Source organism: Marmota flaviventris, chromosome 1 (genome assembly GCF_047511675.1).
Source record: "Marmota flaviventris isolate mMarFla1 chromosome 1, mMarFla1.hap1, whole genome shotgun sequence".
Taxonomy (NCBI): Eukaryota; Metazoa; Chordata; class Mammalia; order Rodentia; family Sciuridae; genus Marmota; species Marmota flaviventris.
In genome coordinates, this window is record NC_092498.1 from 55,907,269 (window position 1) to 55,923,389 (window position 16,121).

The following is a 16,121-nucleotide window of genomic DNA, read 5'->3' on the forward strand; positions in this document are numbered from 1 at the left end:
TGGGTTTTAGTTTTGTCCAATTTTCTGTATCCTGATTTTTTATGTACTTGTTTTATCAATTATCAAGAGAAGAAATTGAAACCTTCAACTATAATTTGAGTTTGTCTATTTTTAATATAGATTAAGATTCAGCATATATGTTCCATACAACAAATTTAATGCATCATCTGAGAGGAAAGTTACTGTTACTAGCATTATTTTATGAAGTATAATTAAAACATGTCTTTGATTATTTGGTGATATTGTGCTATTTATAACATCAGCTTCATATTCAAAAGAAATATTCATTTACTATATTTTATTGTTTTATCATTTATCTAACCCATGCTGTTGTTTTTCTTGGAAGCTTCCATGTTTTTGAAACAAGCCTTCGAAGGAGAATATCCCAAATTATTATGTCTTTATAATGACTTGTGGAAGCGTCTTCAACAATACAGTCCAAACATCCAAGGAAATTTTAATGCAAGTGGAACTCCAGACCTTTATGTTGACCTACAACATATGGAAGATGATACACAGGATATATTCATACCAAAAAAGTCAGACTATGAGTATGTTTCTTTAATTTGATCTGTTTGTTGGCATGTAAAGGATTTCTGTTTCTTATTTTTATTATTAATCAAAAATCGTGCATACACTAAGCTGCTAAATATTTATAATGATTGTTATTTATTAATGTACTTTAACTTAAGACTTTTATCTGAAGAAATCAAACTTCACCTTTAGGTGACCTTTCAGTTTTAAAATACAATAATAAATAGGATTATTGGAAATTATAAGTGAACATATGTAGTCATTGTTTTTTGTTTGTTTGTTTTTTTGTTTTTTGTAGTTGTAGATGGACAGCATGCCTTTATTTTATTTGCTTATTTTTGTATGCCGTGCTAAGGATTGAACCCAGTGCCTCACATGTGCTAGGCAAGCCCTCTGCTACTGAGCCCCAGCCCCCCCCCATTGTTTATTAATTGATATTTTAATATATCTTAATTATATCAGATTGCATTATTATGAGGAGTTAATGTTTGACCTGAGATCTAGATAATCTGAATAAGTGAATCATGAGAGACTTGGAGTAAGATTTTTGCAAGCAGATCAAACTTAGAGGTCTCAAATACACTAAAATGGAGAGGTTTAAGGAAGAGAAAGCAGCCAATACAGCTGAAGCACAGTGAATGAAGAAGAGAGGGGTGTAATACTAGGCCAGAGTAGAAGGGAAATAGGAGATCATGTGGGGCTTTATAGGCCATGCTAATGAGGTTGGGTTTTATTCCAAAAAGTTACAAATCACTGATTTTAAACAGAGGAATGATATAAACTGATAATTGGTTTAAAATTAGCATATTGGCTTTTTTGTGGACAAGTAAGGGGGTGGTTAACACACAGGAGGAATAATGTTTCCCATTGAAACTATTTTGTTTTTCCAGAGAAAAGATGACAATGACTTTAAGTGACTTTAAATAGGATGAGCAGATAAGATGGTAAGAATTGATCAGATTGATCCAAGATGGGTTTTAAATCAAGATATAGTTTAGAGGACAAACCAATAGAATTTCCTGATAGGTTAGATTTGAGAGGAAAGGAGGAATTGAAGATATGACTAGATAAGTTGGTAGAAGACTAGGATTGGAAAACTGGTTGTGTTGAATTTAGGTTTTGTTTGCAATTGCTGAACTGAAAATGCAAATAGAGTTATTGAAAATAATTAAGTATGAGTTAGGGCTAGAAATATGTACTGTCATGCATTGCTTAATGATGAGGCAAGTTCTGAGAACATAATTATTAGGTGATTTCATTACTATGAGGACCTCATAGAGTGTACTTACACAAACCTAGATGGCATGAGTAAATCACACCACATGGCCTTTTGATAGTCAAGAAACAACATAAAACCAACATGTGTGTGGCTGCTGGTGATATAACATAGGATACTGTTTTATAGTAAACTTTGTTTTCTTTTTTTAAGTAGAAGAAGTATATGCTAAAATATACATACAATATATATATGATAAATATAATAAATACATAACCAGTAATGTCGTCATTTATTATTATTAGTTATACACTGTACATAATTGTATGTGCTGAGCTTTTATAGGACCAGTAGTACAGTAGTTTTGTTTATACCAGAATCACTACAGACACATGAATAATACATTCCACTGTGACAATATGATAGCTATGGTGTCACTGGGTAATAGGAATTTTTCAGCTTCATTATAATTATATGTGACCACTGTCATATATGTGGTACACTATTAAGCAAAATGTCTTCATGCAGCATGTGGTTATATTGGGGAGTTATAATCATAAGGATCTTTTTTAACATAACTGGAAAAGATTACATAGGGAAGATATATATAAAGAGCAAAAAGAATCCTTGCCTCATAAAGGCACTCCAGCATTTATAGATTGGGCAATGCAATGGCTCCTACAAAGGATACTGAGAAAAAAATTAAAAAGATGAGATAGAAGGACATATCAAAGTAGTTTATAACCCCAAAGGAGGTGGGGTAGTCACCTGTGTGATGCTACTGAGAAGCTGAAGAATTTAAGGACTCAGAATAGACCATTGCTATAGCAAGATTAAGGCCTTTGGAAACCTAAATGTGAAATAGTGTTATTATTAATAATTAAAAAAGCATTATTAGAATTGATTATAAGAGAAAGGAAGATGGACTTCTAGAATGAGAACACAAAGGGCTCTGCTGAACTAGCCCTCTTTAAAGCTGGTGAAAAGTATAAGAAAGGAACCTAACCACAATAGCAAATAGCATCTATTAAGCAAAAGTCTTAAAAATTTAATTTGTTAAGAAAGGCTACAGTCCATAATATTTGAACCAAAGACTGTTCCCTCATTTCCCTTTCCAATTCAGTGAGATAAAGACTACTCTAGACTGCAGCCACCAAGAACATTGGGCTCCCTCTCTTCCCAGCTGCCAGCTGCAGGCTTTCTTCCTAAGAGGAGCAGGACCTCAGTGTTTATTCTCATGCCCTTAACTGCCTGTCACATAGGCTTACTCCAAGCTGAGTATGGTTAAAAAGTAGAAGTCCCTTGTTTTGCCCAGTCCCCATTCAAGGAATGGCTCCCTGCACACATAGTGAGCTGAAAATACAGGGGCCCCACTAGCCTATGCCTGGGCCTTTGAAGTTGTGATTTCCTGCCAGTAAATGCACAGTAAGAGCCACCGCCGCTTCCCCCGCCCCCCTTCCATCAAGTGTTCAGTTCCTGGATTGAGGAGGTTTCACTCAAAATTTAGCTTCCACTTTCTGCCTGGTCACCTTCAGAGCTTGGCATAGAGATTTTGCCTGGGGGAGAACCAGGCAGTAAAACAGCTCCTGATCTTTTCCCAAAGTAACTGTCTATAACAGCCTGGTAAAGTATAAGCCTAAGAGCACTCTCTAAAACCTGGGCAGTTGTAAAAGGCAATGGGGAGGTGATTTGTAGATCTAGTGAAGATACAGACTAAATTATAGATTAGCTAGTCTTCAGGAGAGTGCCAGGGAACAGGACAACTAGGAGTCCTCCTGGAATTAGAATGAATATCAACTATGACCTTAGAAACTGTTCTGTCAAAATAGCTACAGTTAAATTGTATTCATTTGTAGAGGAGTTTATGCCTACTGCATTGTTGAAAACTTAAGACAATCAATTAGTAGAGTTAAACATGAAGGTGTGTTCAGGAAAAGCAAGGTGAAGTCCCAGGGTGACTTCTCATACCCAAACCTATATCTCACTGAGAAAAAGTATCACAGGCTTAACACTATGGGAAAGAGAATTAAAATAATCCAGCAAATCACTAAATAAATAAACAAGTAGCAATAACAAGCCCCAAACCAGGAGATCAGTACCCAGAGTTGCTATAATATATTATCTAAATTGTCCAGTTTCCAATAAAAGATTATGGAGCATAAAGAAACATGAAAATTGACCTGCATATGAAAAATAAAACAAAAAACAAAACTCAAGGACACTGCCTGTGAGAGCAACTGGATGTTAGATTTAACAGAAAAAGATTTTGAAGTAGCTATTATAAAAGTGTTCAGAACTCAAGGAAAGCATGATTTAAAAGTGAGGAATATATGAGGACAACGTTGTATCACATAGAGGCTGCCAATAAGGAGAAATTATTTTTAAAAAATTAATGGAAATTATGGCATTGAAAAGCACAATAACTGAAATAAGAAACTGACCAGAGGAGGTCAACAATGGATTTGAACAGGCAGGAAAAAGAATTAGCTAACTCAAAGCTAGATCAATAGTTATTATGCAAACCACAAAAACAGAAAAAGAATGAAAAATAATAATAAACAGAGCTCAAAAAAGTGGGATATCTATTGCGATCTATGTGTAATGAGATTACCACAGGAGAGGAGAGAGAAAGGAGAAAGAAAAATATTCAAATAAATAATGACTGAAATCTTCCAAAATTTAATGAGAAGCAATAATCTACAGTGTTCAGAAAGCTCAGCAAACTCCAAGTTGGATTAATGAAAAAGATCTACAAACATCAGTGTAAAAATGTCTCTTGATATTAAGGGGTTTGCAAGAATGCTTAATAGGAGCAACTTACTTTTTTTTTTTTTTGATATTTGCATAGCTTAAGGGCAGATTCAGAGACTATTTTACTAAGAGCTTTGAAATGAAGGTGAATTGGAAAAATCAGGATGCCAATTGAGAGCATCTTTGAGTGGATGGTAAAATTCATAAGACCTGTTAGGCTGATGAAAAATCTGGTAGGAAAAAGTCACATATGTCCAATCACAATAAGGTCAAAGAATGTGTTCTTTAGAGTAAAATCTACCCTTATGGGAATGCAAAGCCTGACTCTTCTCTTTTTGAGTCATCTACTTTTTTTCTCTTTGATGTCATTTTGTACTATTCACTTGTCATCTACTTGTTCTGCTCCTCTGTTTGCCAGACATAGCCAGGTATGGATTGACCTTTGTCAGGACTTTGCACTTGCTGTTCTCTCATAGAAAGCTCTTCCCCGGAAAAATCTGAGTAACTTGCTACCTCTTTTCCTTTAGGTCTTTGCAGTAAACTTTTCCTTGCCACATCCTATCGAAAATTGAATGGGGGGTGGGGGGAGAAGACAAATCTATTCTCTGTCTTCCTTGCTTTATTTTTCCTGTAGCACTTATCACTATCATATTCCATATTGAACTCATTAAATGTATTTGTTTTTGTGTTTCTTTCTTGTGTAGAGGTATTCATACTTAATAGAAACTGTGCTCACTGCTATATTTCCTGCACCTATTAAATAAAGCTAAATATTATTAAGTAGAGACAATAATATTTGTGGGAAGAAGAGAGAAAAGGTGGGCTATATGAAAAGTTGTCCTCAGACTGGGACACCTTAAAAATAGAACAGTTCAAAATTTGGAAGTTCTTTAGTAAAGCTAAAATAAAGATCATTATAAATGTAAACTTTCACATACAAAACAGGTAATTCTTTCAAATACAGAACAGATTTTAGGAAAGTTACCTATATTGACATTGTAGTCAACAGGGATTCTGCAGCAGATTTGGAGAAAAGAGTGTTAACACATATTCAGGGGTCAGAATTTCTGCAGAATTGGAAAGAGGCTTCTAAAGGACAATAGATAATAGGAGAAGACATTTAAATAGATGACATATAATTCAGTAAGAGGAGTGCCTTGAACAGATTTAGATACTAGCTCAACCCTGCTTCCAAGTGATCTTTGCATCTTTATCTGTTAGAGAGATTATAAAATTTGCACTTCACCTGTCCATTTTTCCACTTGACTATAAAACATTCTTTCATATAGTTCTTCCCAGCACTTGTCAAAGTGCCTGGTGCATAGTATTCTCAGTAAATATGTGTTGAGTGAAATACTTATTGAATGAGAACGTATTAAGAGATAACGATGGAATTATGATGCAGGAGCCAAGAGCATTCTGACCTCTAGGCCTGTCAGTGGACCAGAGGGTGAGAAAGAGAGAAAGCCAGGTTTCATATACATGAAGAACAGGTCAGATATTGTCACTGTTAACATTTAAGATAAAGAGGAATTTGCTCTTTAAAAAAATTTTTTTGAAGAGCTGTTAGAAGGATCACAAATAGGAGATTTGAAAGTATCTTCAGTTTTCAATGAAAATATAATAGACTTGGATATTGTCAAAGGAAAGCTAACATCCAGTCATTTGGCTGCTAAATGAGAATGTAGAAATTGTTGGAGACTGGAAATGTAAGGAGGAAAGAAATGTGTGTAGTAGATTAATTTTAGTTTGTGAAGAATATTGTAAAATAAATTAGCTTAGAACTTCAATTGAGGTTATTTGTGTAATCATAGGACTTTCACAAATACTTTGCAGTTTGTCTTTGTTCTTTTTAGTAACACAAGAAGGGAAAACTGATAATAGTCTAGATATGTACCCTTTCCTCTCAGTGAACTTTATGGAAGATGATGACAGCTGTGAGTGAAAAGGGTTGAGCTAATGAGCAGGTCTCTGGAGGTTTGCGTCTCTTGTGTATGCTTGATACTCTATAAATAGGGCTTGGTAAGTAAAGGCATATTCTTCATTAGAATTAATAGATTCTTAAATATTATTATCTTAGTTTCAGTGATAGATAATAGTAGGTACTGCTACATATTATATTACATTTATAGCTGGGTCTAATGCATAAATTAAAATACTTATGTGATCCTTAGTAAACATTTAATCACAAACTATATTTATACAATTATGTATTTATTTGTTTGTTTATTTATTAGTACCAAGGATTGAACCCAGAGGTACTAACCACTAAGCCACATCCTCAACCCTTTTTATTTAATTTTTTATTCTGAAACAGGGTCTCTCTAAGTTGCTTAGAGCCTCACTAAGTTGCTGACGCTGTCTTTGATTTTGGGGTCCTCTAGCCTCAGCCTCCTCAGCCACTGGCATGGGCCACCATACCTGGCTATTTATATATATATTAAAAAAAATTTTCTTTCTTTTTGCTAATATAGCTACTCTTATAGTAGATATATTTAAAAGGTATTTATTGCCTGATAACACTAGCATTTAGTATTGCATAATTTAAACTAATTTTTTAAAAATTTCATTTTCCACAGTCCAGAAAAGGCTTTGAAAGACTCACTACAGCCCTATGAGGCTGCTTATCTCTCAAAATCCTTATCTCGACTCTTTGATCCTATCAACTTGGTTTTTCCTCCGAGTGGGCGTAATCCACCTTCCTCTGATGAACTTGATGGTATCATTAAAACTATAGCAAGGTATGTATTTTTTTTATAATGTCCTGCCTTAAGATGCCTGCCACATTTGTTATTGATGTAACATGGCAGTGCATTTGAATTTACCTCAAATTATTCAAGTAATTAGGTCTATAATTAAGAAGTCCTGCAGTGAATGAGTGTACACATAGTAAGTAGAGATTCCAATTAATGAAATTTATTCTAAAAATAGTCTATTATAATCTGTATCTTGCCAAAGTTGGAAAGTAGACCTAGCTTTTCCTATCATAGTAAATTCCTAATATCTCGTAGCAAAGTAAGAATAAAAATAATTTTACAAATTGAGAAACTAAAACATAACAGTTAGTGTTTTTTATCCTAAACCCAGAAAGTGCTTCATCGCAAAAACAGGGTTCTAATCCTCATTAGCCTACTTGTGTTTGCTATTTTAAGCTTTCTAAGTGAATGTGACAGCTTTTACAACTCTAAAAAGGGAAGGTATCCTAAGTGAGGTGCCACCTAATTGCTGGCAGGCAGTGTAATTATCCCTTAGCCTTTAGATGTGTGCATTTTAAAGTGATCCAGATTAGTTTGCAGTTGAAACTATCAGTTCCTGTCACTGCTTACAGGTTGTTTTGAGAATAAGCCTGTACATTTAAAATGGACATTTTAAGAAGGAAAACTAGTGGCTGGATATTATTGGACCCAAGTGTAGAACTGTCTCAGTTATTTTAGACTATAAATTTGAAGATGGTGATTCTGAGGAATGGGAGAATAAAACTAAAAAGCCACAGGTATTATACACATATCATCAGCTACAAACACACCTATAAGAGTCTAGATTGCCTAGCATCTTGGTCCTAAACCTCTTTGCTGTTATCTTAACTTGCTGGAGATTTGACTCTGTATTTTTTTTATCCTAAGGTCTGTTACCTGTTTAGGGTGCAGGTGATAAAAACACAGTCCTAGATTCAACTTGAGCTCATAAACCTATTTATGTAAACATTAAAGCAGCATCTCTCCTATGCCAGTTACATCTTGACAGTGGTGGTATAATAAAAAAATAATCAGGACCTTGAAGAAGCATACTGATGCCAGTGTTTAATACAATTTTAAAGTGAACATTAATAAAATTATGTCTCAGTACTATATGAGAGAGCACTTTTTGTCACACATAATATGCACTAATATTGTTCCAAACTCCTTCTGTTTCTTTAAGAAGATAATCTGGGAAGTATCAACATTCGGTCTACTTCAGAGATAATTGCTTTTCTAGCTTGCTTGTATATGGGTTTTCATGCAGTTTTTAACTTTTAGTATTCTTTTCATGGTCTTTGTAAAAATTTCACTATTTTTGGTTAGTCATGTTAGATGTCAAATTAATTAATTGTTAAAGATGAAAATAAACACAACAAGGAAATACTTAAAAGAATCCAAGTTTATAAAATTTCTAATTATAGCCATTATGCTTTTGATATGTTTTAAAAGCTGGTCTTTACAAAATAGCATGCATGGACATAATTTCTACAAAAACTGAATATCTTTATGTATCATGTGTAATTTATATTTTTAGACTATGTCCTTCCAAGGTCATCATTCCTATTCAAAAGCTGTCATTTCCTTGCAGATGTCTGTGATATGCAGTGCCTCTAATTGCACTTATCAGTATTTGCAAGAGTGCTGCTTTAAAAATCTGTACACAATTCACTCTGTTAATCACAGACTGAACCCACACATGATGTGCTTTTATTAATGGGAAACTGGTCATTAACAAAGCTATATCTCAAAGCACTTTTTCCTAATGCTGAATTTATGCGAGGTGGGGGAATAAAACAATGTACCACTTCTTGGAAACAATCAGCAAAATGTATAAAAAGAAACACTGCATTACTTATTGGGCTTATTAGGCTTATATGTTGTGCTTTACTTTGTTGATGAACATATTTTGCTAATATTAAAAATTGTTTTTGTTTTCTGCAGTGAACTAAATGTTGCTGCTGTTGATGCAAACCTCACATTAGCTGTGGCAAAAAATGTGGCAAAGACCATTCAGTTATATGGTGTAAAATCAGAGCAGCTTGTAAGTAGTTCCCTTTTCTGTCAGCTTTAATGATTTTGTTTAAAAGTACTAATTACATAATACTTGACTAAACATAACTAACATTGTAAAAAATGAAGTAATCTATTTTTGCCAATATCTGAGTTGTTTAATTTGGTTCTGTAATAATTTTTAAGATAGCTTGTTGACAAGTTGACTGAAATAATTTGCATAAAATGATCCTTGGTGGTAACTGTACTTAGAGCCTTCCTACTTGTAGTTCCAACGGAAGGCCAAATTTTGTTTGCTATAACACAGTACTGTTTTCTATTAAATTCTTCTTGTTGTCTTGACAAATAATTTAGAGGCATTTTTTTTAAAACTTTGTTTATTAAAAACCAGCCATAAAGAGAAATGGAAGTTCTTTGTAAGCAATTAGATGACTAATTTTTCTCTCAAACTTTGTTTATAGATGCCTTATAATAATATTCATTGCTTTAAAAAAACATGTTTTTTGTTATAAATAAAATTCAGTATTATATCTAGAAAAATTTAATCTGGTTACTGAAAATGTCAGGGAAAAACGCCCTTATGAGATGGTTTCACTAGAGGAAAGAATCAGCATATGTATAGGAAATATCTTGCATTTTGGTGGTGGCAGGGGTGGGATAGAGGTTAGGCGGTAATAATGGCAATATATTTGGTAGAATTATTGCAAAAGACTTTGAAAACAATCAAAATAATCTGAGAACAGTGACGCATGCCTATAATCCCAACAACTCAGGAGGCTGAGGCAAAGGATTACAAAATTAAAGCCAGCCTCAGGAATTTAGAACTTGCCTTACAATAAAATTAAAAAGGAACGTGTTGTATCTCAGTGGTAGAATACTCCTGAGTTCAGTCCTCAGTACCAAGAAGAAAAGAAGAAAAAAAAATCAAAACACATCAACTAACACACTTGAATTGATATTTTTGCTTAAATAGTCTGTGGCTCTAGGTTGCTTAGGCATATTTAATCTACAGTGATGAAGGTTGATGAAAAATCATTAAGTTTTTCATTTTTTTTAATAGAATTCTTACCCCCCCCAATTTTACTTTTCACCTTTCATTTTATTATATAAGGAAAGTCTTTATTGAATAAGATTACAAAAAAAAAATATATGTGCTTTATTTATTTATTTAGGTACTGGGGATTGAACCTAGGGGTGGCTTGCTTCTGACCTACATCCTTAGCCCTTTTTTAAAAAAAATTATTTTTTATTTTGAGAGAGGGTCTTGCTAAGTTGCTATGCCTTCACTAAGTTGCTGAGGCCGGCCTCAAACTTGAGATCCTCCTGTTTCAGTCTCAAGTGGCTGGGATGGAGCTGGGTGGCTGGGATTGAGCTAGGAATATGGCTCAGTAGTAGAACACTTGCCTATCATGCATGAGGCCCTGTATTGAGGCCCAGCACTGCAAAAAAGAAAGGATCAAGTGGCTGGAATTATATATGTGTACCATCATAGCTGGTATAATTTCATTACATTTTGTGTTGTTTAGTTCTTGGCTGTTAATAACACCATTCCTGCTACTCCTCTGTGTTTTAAAATTTGACATGTTTTGTTCTTTGATCTTTCCATATTCTTACTCTTAAATATTTTTTTGGTGGTACTGGGAATTGAATCCAGGGCGCAGAGCCTTCCCCATGCTAGGCAAGCATTCTTCCACTGAGTTACATCCCAGCCTTCATTATTCTTATTCTTTTAGAATAATTTCACTAAAAACAGTTAGAGGAAATAATCAAATACTAAGTATTTGGTTGAAGAAAGAAAGAAAACAGATTTTTAAGTAGAATAACAACTTGTATATAAATGGAAATGTTGACTCAAGATTTGGAATGAAAGCTAAATCTTTAAATAGGGGATTCCTTTTACAGTTGAAAAATTAAAGTCTCAAATATACCAGGTTGAAAAGTGACAGAAATCAGATTATTAATGGGACGTTTAGATGCTAAGATAAAGGAAATCTAGAAATTTAAAGATAGGTTTGCTTTCGAAGAGCGTGACTTGAAAATACAAGCTGAAATTAATTAATTAATTAATTTTTAGAGTTTTAAGGATATCAGTGACATGGAGAAATACTATATAACATTAAGTGGGAAAAGTATGATACAAAACTGTGTGTGTTTTAGTTAGCTTTGCATTGTAACACCTGAAATTTAGAATGCCCAGCTATCCAGGTTCCAAAATTTATTTTCCTAAGAATTAGAAGTTTCCTGCTGCCAAATACTTTAAAATACTTAATTATAGCTTTAATATCAGGAGAAAGGCTCATGAGAGGATTTTCAAACTGCTTTTAACATTGTGGGTATAGTAGAGTATACTATAAATCTATAAATCACCTGTAAAGTACATTTATATTCTTATAATAACAGATCAGAAATTATTTTTATCATTACATATATATTTTTCCCAAAACCTTTTCTGTTATTAATCATCAAAGACCAGTGTCATACAAACATAAATTTCTGTAAGAAGAAATCTTAAAATCCTTTCCTCCCTCCCTTCTTTATCCCTCCCTCCCTTCTTTATCCCTCCCTCCCTCCCTCCTTCCTTCCTTCCTTCCTTCCTTCCTTCCTTCCTTCCTTCTGTGGTGAATCTGAAGTGGTATCAGAGGGTAGGATAGACTCATCCCCCACCCCCTGGGTACCAGGGATTGAACTTAGGGGCACTTTAACCACTGAGCCACATTCCGAGCCCTATTTTGTATTTTATTTAGACACAAGATCTTACTGAGTTGCTTAGCACCTCACTTTTACTAAAGCTGGCTTTGAACTCAACAATCCTCCTGCCTCAGCCTCCTAGCCGCAGAGATAGATTTATTATTAAACACTGTATTCACGATAAGTCAGTCATGGATTGTGCAAATCCATTAACATATATTATCTACATATTTTGTGATTTGCTTATTCACTTTACAAAATAACAGAGATCTGTAACTACTATTTCAATACATGCATAATATATATTATATATATCATAGTTTATTAACTTCTGTGCTCTTAATATATAGTTAGATGATAATTTAGTGGTTTAATTTTTAGATAAGAAGGGTTTAACACTGAATTCTCATGTGTGAATTCTAAGCAATAGGATATACATGTATTTTTTAGAACGTGTCATGAATGTCAGCTTTCTAGGTGAATTTTTGTAAAAATTAAGAGCACTGGTTTTTGGACTCTCTCCATTTAAAAATTCTTATTCATTTGCCTTGACAGCAATTGGGAAGTTATAATCAATGTACTAAGTAGAATTTTGTGTTCAGAACACATAGTTATAGACATATAAACCATAGTGTTTTATGATTGAACTGAACAAATTATTTAATAGCAATGTATTGCTTATTTGTTTCTATAGTCTGAAATGTGCCTTACAGAAGAAAATAACACTAGACTTTATAATGGAAAGTTCAAATTTATGTTTTTCCTTGTCCTCAGTGTATTAAAAAGAAATTAAAATTTCACTATATAAGGGAACTGTTGGTGCACCTTTATAATTTATGGGAATGTAAGCTTTTTTGATAACAAAATTGTAGGTAAATAATAAGTATTCCTTTAAAAAGTGAATTATTACATATTTTTCAGCAGTAACTATTACCTTGTGATTTTAAGGAATCTAGAATCAGTGTAAATATCAAATGTTATGAACTATGAGAAAGTAAAATTGATACATAATTAGGTTGCAGACTGAAACAATAATAGGAGTGACTTTTTACAGAAGATTTCCATTTCAATACAAGTCAGTAGTTGTAGACACTAGGGTTTTGTTTTAAGGCCTTGTAAATATATACTTATTCTTTGTTTAATTTCATATGTAACTTGGAGACTTGGCATTCCCTTAATGGAAGAAAACTTGCATGTGTGTTATTTAAATACTCATGTAGAGACATATGAGTTCGATGTTTGTAGTTTTAAAAGAATTATTTAGTGGATATTTTAATGTCATCTACATGAATACCTCTTCACGTAATATGGTAATGACTTATGTTGTTCACATTCAAATAAATAAAAGATCAAAGGCAATACGAAAATCTTGGAATAGTTTTTATATTATATTTTTATGTTATAAAAATAAATTATATAAATAATAGTTTTTGTTATAATAGTTTTTACATTATTTATAAATAAAATATAAGTATTAATAAAATATAAATATGCACTTAGCTATAATACAAACATGCTGGAACCTTTGGGTTAACTACCCTCTTGATCCTTTAGCTAGCCCTCTTTCATACTCTGTTTTACATTAGACTTATTTTAGTTCCCTCCCTTTAAGATAGCTTTATGACTTGCGTCCTAGACACAAAGTAGCTTGATTTTCTGGAGGCTATTCCAGGTCAGTGGTAGATGTATTGTCAGGCTTGTCTAAAAGTCAGTAGGCTCTATTGATGACAGAGAGCAGTGCTACACAATGGTGATTCTCATCATAAAATACTTCCATGAGAAAGCAAAAAATTCAGAGTTTTCAGTTAAAAACTGTTAATGTCTATATTAGTTATCTGCTGCCACAGAATACTGTGTAACTAGCAGCCAGTTAGTATTTATTGATCACGCTTTGCTGGTCAGAAGGATTATAGCTATGTGGCTTTGCTGACCTTGGCTAAGTTTGCTCATATGCTGGCTGGCTGCTGATCTAGAGCCTTAACCATAATTAAGATTATGTTCTGTATGTTTATAATCCTACAGCCAGCTCTCCTGGGCTTGACCTTACAGTAAAGGCAGAGGCACAGGAGAGAAAGTATCCCCATTAAGTATGGTTCACCAAAACAGCTCAACCACAGTACCAAATTAAACAGCAAATAGAGATGCAAGGAAAGGTGAAGGATTGGGGCTAATTATGCCATCTATCACAAAGCCAAATTGGAATGTGGCAACTACCAAAAAAGAGAGCTTGTGAACTTTACTTTTTATTCCCAAAGTTAAATAATCTTGTTATTTGAATCCTAACCAACTTGTATTTGTTTTTGTGTCATTTGGCTACTAGCTTCAGACTCACAGAAGAGAAAAATTCATTGCTATAGTAATTTCATAATTTTGTTTTTTTTTGTTTTTTACTTAATGATTTTAATTCATGTTAATATTATATTTTTTAATTGAGTTTTTATTGTTGTTGTTGTTATTGAAGCTGTGGTCTTGCTCTGTTGCCTGGGCTGCCCTCCAGCTCCTGGGCTCAAGTGGTCCTCCTGCTTTTGCCTCCCAAGTAGCTGTATAGCTGGGACTACAGGCATACACCACTATGCCTGACTATTAGCCTTTGTCTGAACTACTAGGACTTCATTTAATGATACTGTATGTGTTGACCCCTTATCACATTCCTTAATTTTTGTTATTCCTGAACTTGTTTCATTACCACAACTAAATAATATTCAAAAAATATTTTCCATCATCTATTTTCCCTGCCTTTCTTATTAAAAATATTTCTATTAATTTTTTCCATTTTTCCAAAATTTGCAGTTTCTTTAGTCTATGAGTGAAATAAATCTTCCATACCCATCCTAGGAAATATAAGTGTTAGTTAAAGGCTTGAAAAAGAATTGAACAATTGGATCTTGCCCTGTAATTTTCCACTGCCATGTTAGCACTTGATGCAATCAAGATAATTTGATAAATAAGTTATTCAATTTTTCCAAGTGTTCTCATTGAGACAATTTGTCTGAATTGCCTAGTCAATTTTTCACAGGAAGTGGAAATCTTAACATTGTAGAGCTGTTACATCCCCCCCCTTCTTTATTTATTTGTTTGTGTGCTCATTTTTTCAGTTATTTGTTTGTTTGTTTTTGCACCAGAGATTGAACCCAGGGGTCTTAACCACTGAGCCACCTCCCCAGCACTTTTTATTTTTCATTTTGAGGCAGAGTCTAGTTAAGTTAGTACCTCACTAAGCTGCTGAGGAAGGCCTTGAACTTGGATCTTCCTGCCTCAGTCTTTCAAGTCTTACTGAGATTACAGGCATGTACCATCATACCTGGCTGTTACATCTTTTCAAGGATATTAGTGATCAAATAGAGCTTTTAATACTACCCGTTCCCAAGTATGGAATATGATTTAATTCCCTCATGGATAATTCAAAGTTATAACAAAGTATATTTCTGGAAGAAAAAGTTGTCAGCAGTTAGCCAAGATTAGGCTGTGCTTCACTATGAGTAGCCTCTACTACCCTAGCATAGCTGACACATAGATGCATATAACAATAAAGGTGTAGCCTACTCACAAATAAGGTCTAAAGAAAACTGCATTTACTAGATAAGGCTGCTATAGGTATGGACTTGCTACATGAGGCAAGATTGCCTTGCAAATGGAGCCAAGGCCTAACATGTTTTGGTTGAGCCTGCAGATATCTAGTACCAGTGTGACTAGATATCTCTGTTGCTAGCATTACCTAAGGCTCTGAATTGAGAATTACAATAGGAATGATGGGGAGGGATATATGAGTAAAGATGCCTCTATAAACCCCAGATATTAAGGACAAACTGACAGAGAACACAAGAAATACTAGCTTTGAAGAAAAATTAGGATACAAAGTTAAATTCAGTATATTCAAATTTAAAAGTGGTTATTTACATCTTAAAAGATATTAATTGTCTTAGATTATAATTAACTTCATCAGACATAGCATACTTTTGGGCAACTGACTTTTATTCAGCTCACTAGTATGAAGTTGTGCCTATTTAGAGTTTTCTCAGATATAGCTGAACAATAATAAAATGGTGACATATAGAAAAATTCTCTCTGTGATAAGAACCAAGAAAATAATTTCTCCCTCTCTGGGAACCATATTTTTATCATTTTTCAATGTGTTAAGATATGAAGTGTTTAGTCTAGCATATCAGTGCATAGGTTTTATGGGA

At 33.7% G+C, this 16,121-nt stretch overlaps 1 protein-coding gene across 1 annotated transcript in view; it reads left to right on the forward strand.

Moving 5' to 3' along the window:
* The window catches only part of Cog5 (component of oligomeric golgi complex 5), a 345,900-nt gene that overhangs the window by 254,678 nt on the left and 75,101 nt on the right, over positions 1–16,121 (forward strand). Inside the window, exons 12-14 of the mRNA XM_027926490.3 lie at positions 347–551; positions 7,081–7,242; positions 9,181–9,280. Of these exons, the coding sequence (XP_027782291.1) occupies positions 347–551; positions 7,081–7,242; positions 9,181–9,280 (467 nt within the window). The remainder of the gene's footprint in view (positions 1–346; positions 552–7,080; positions 7,243–9,180; positions 9,281–16,121) is intronic.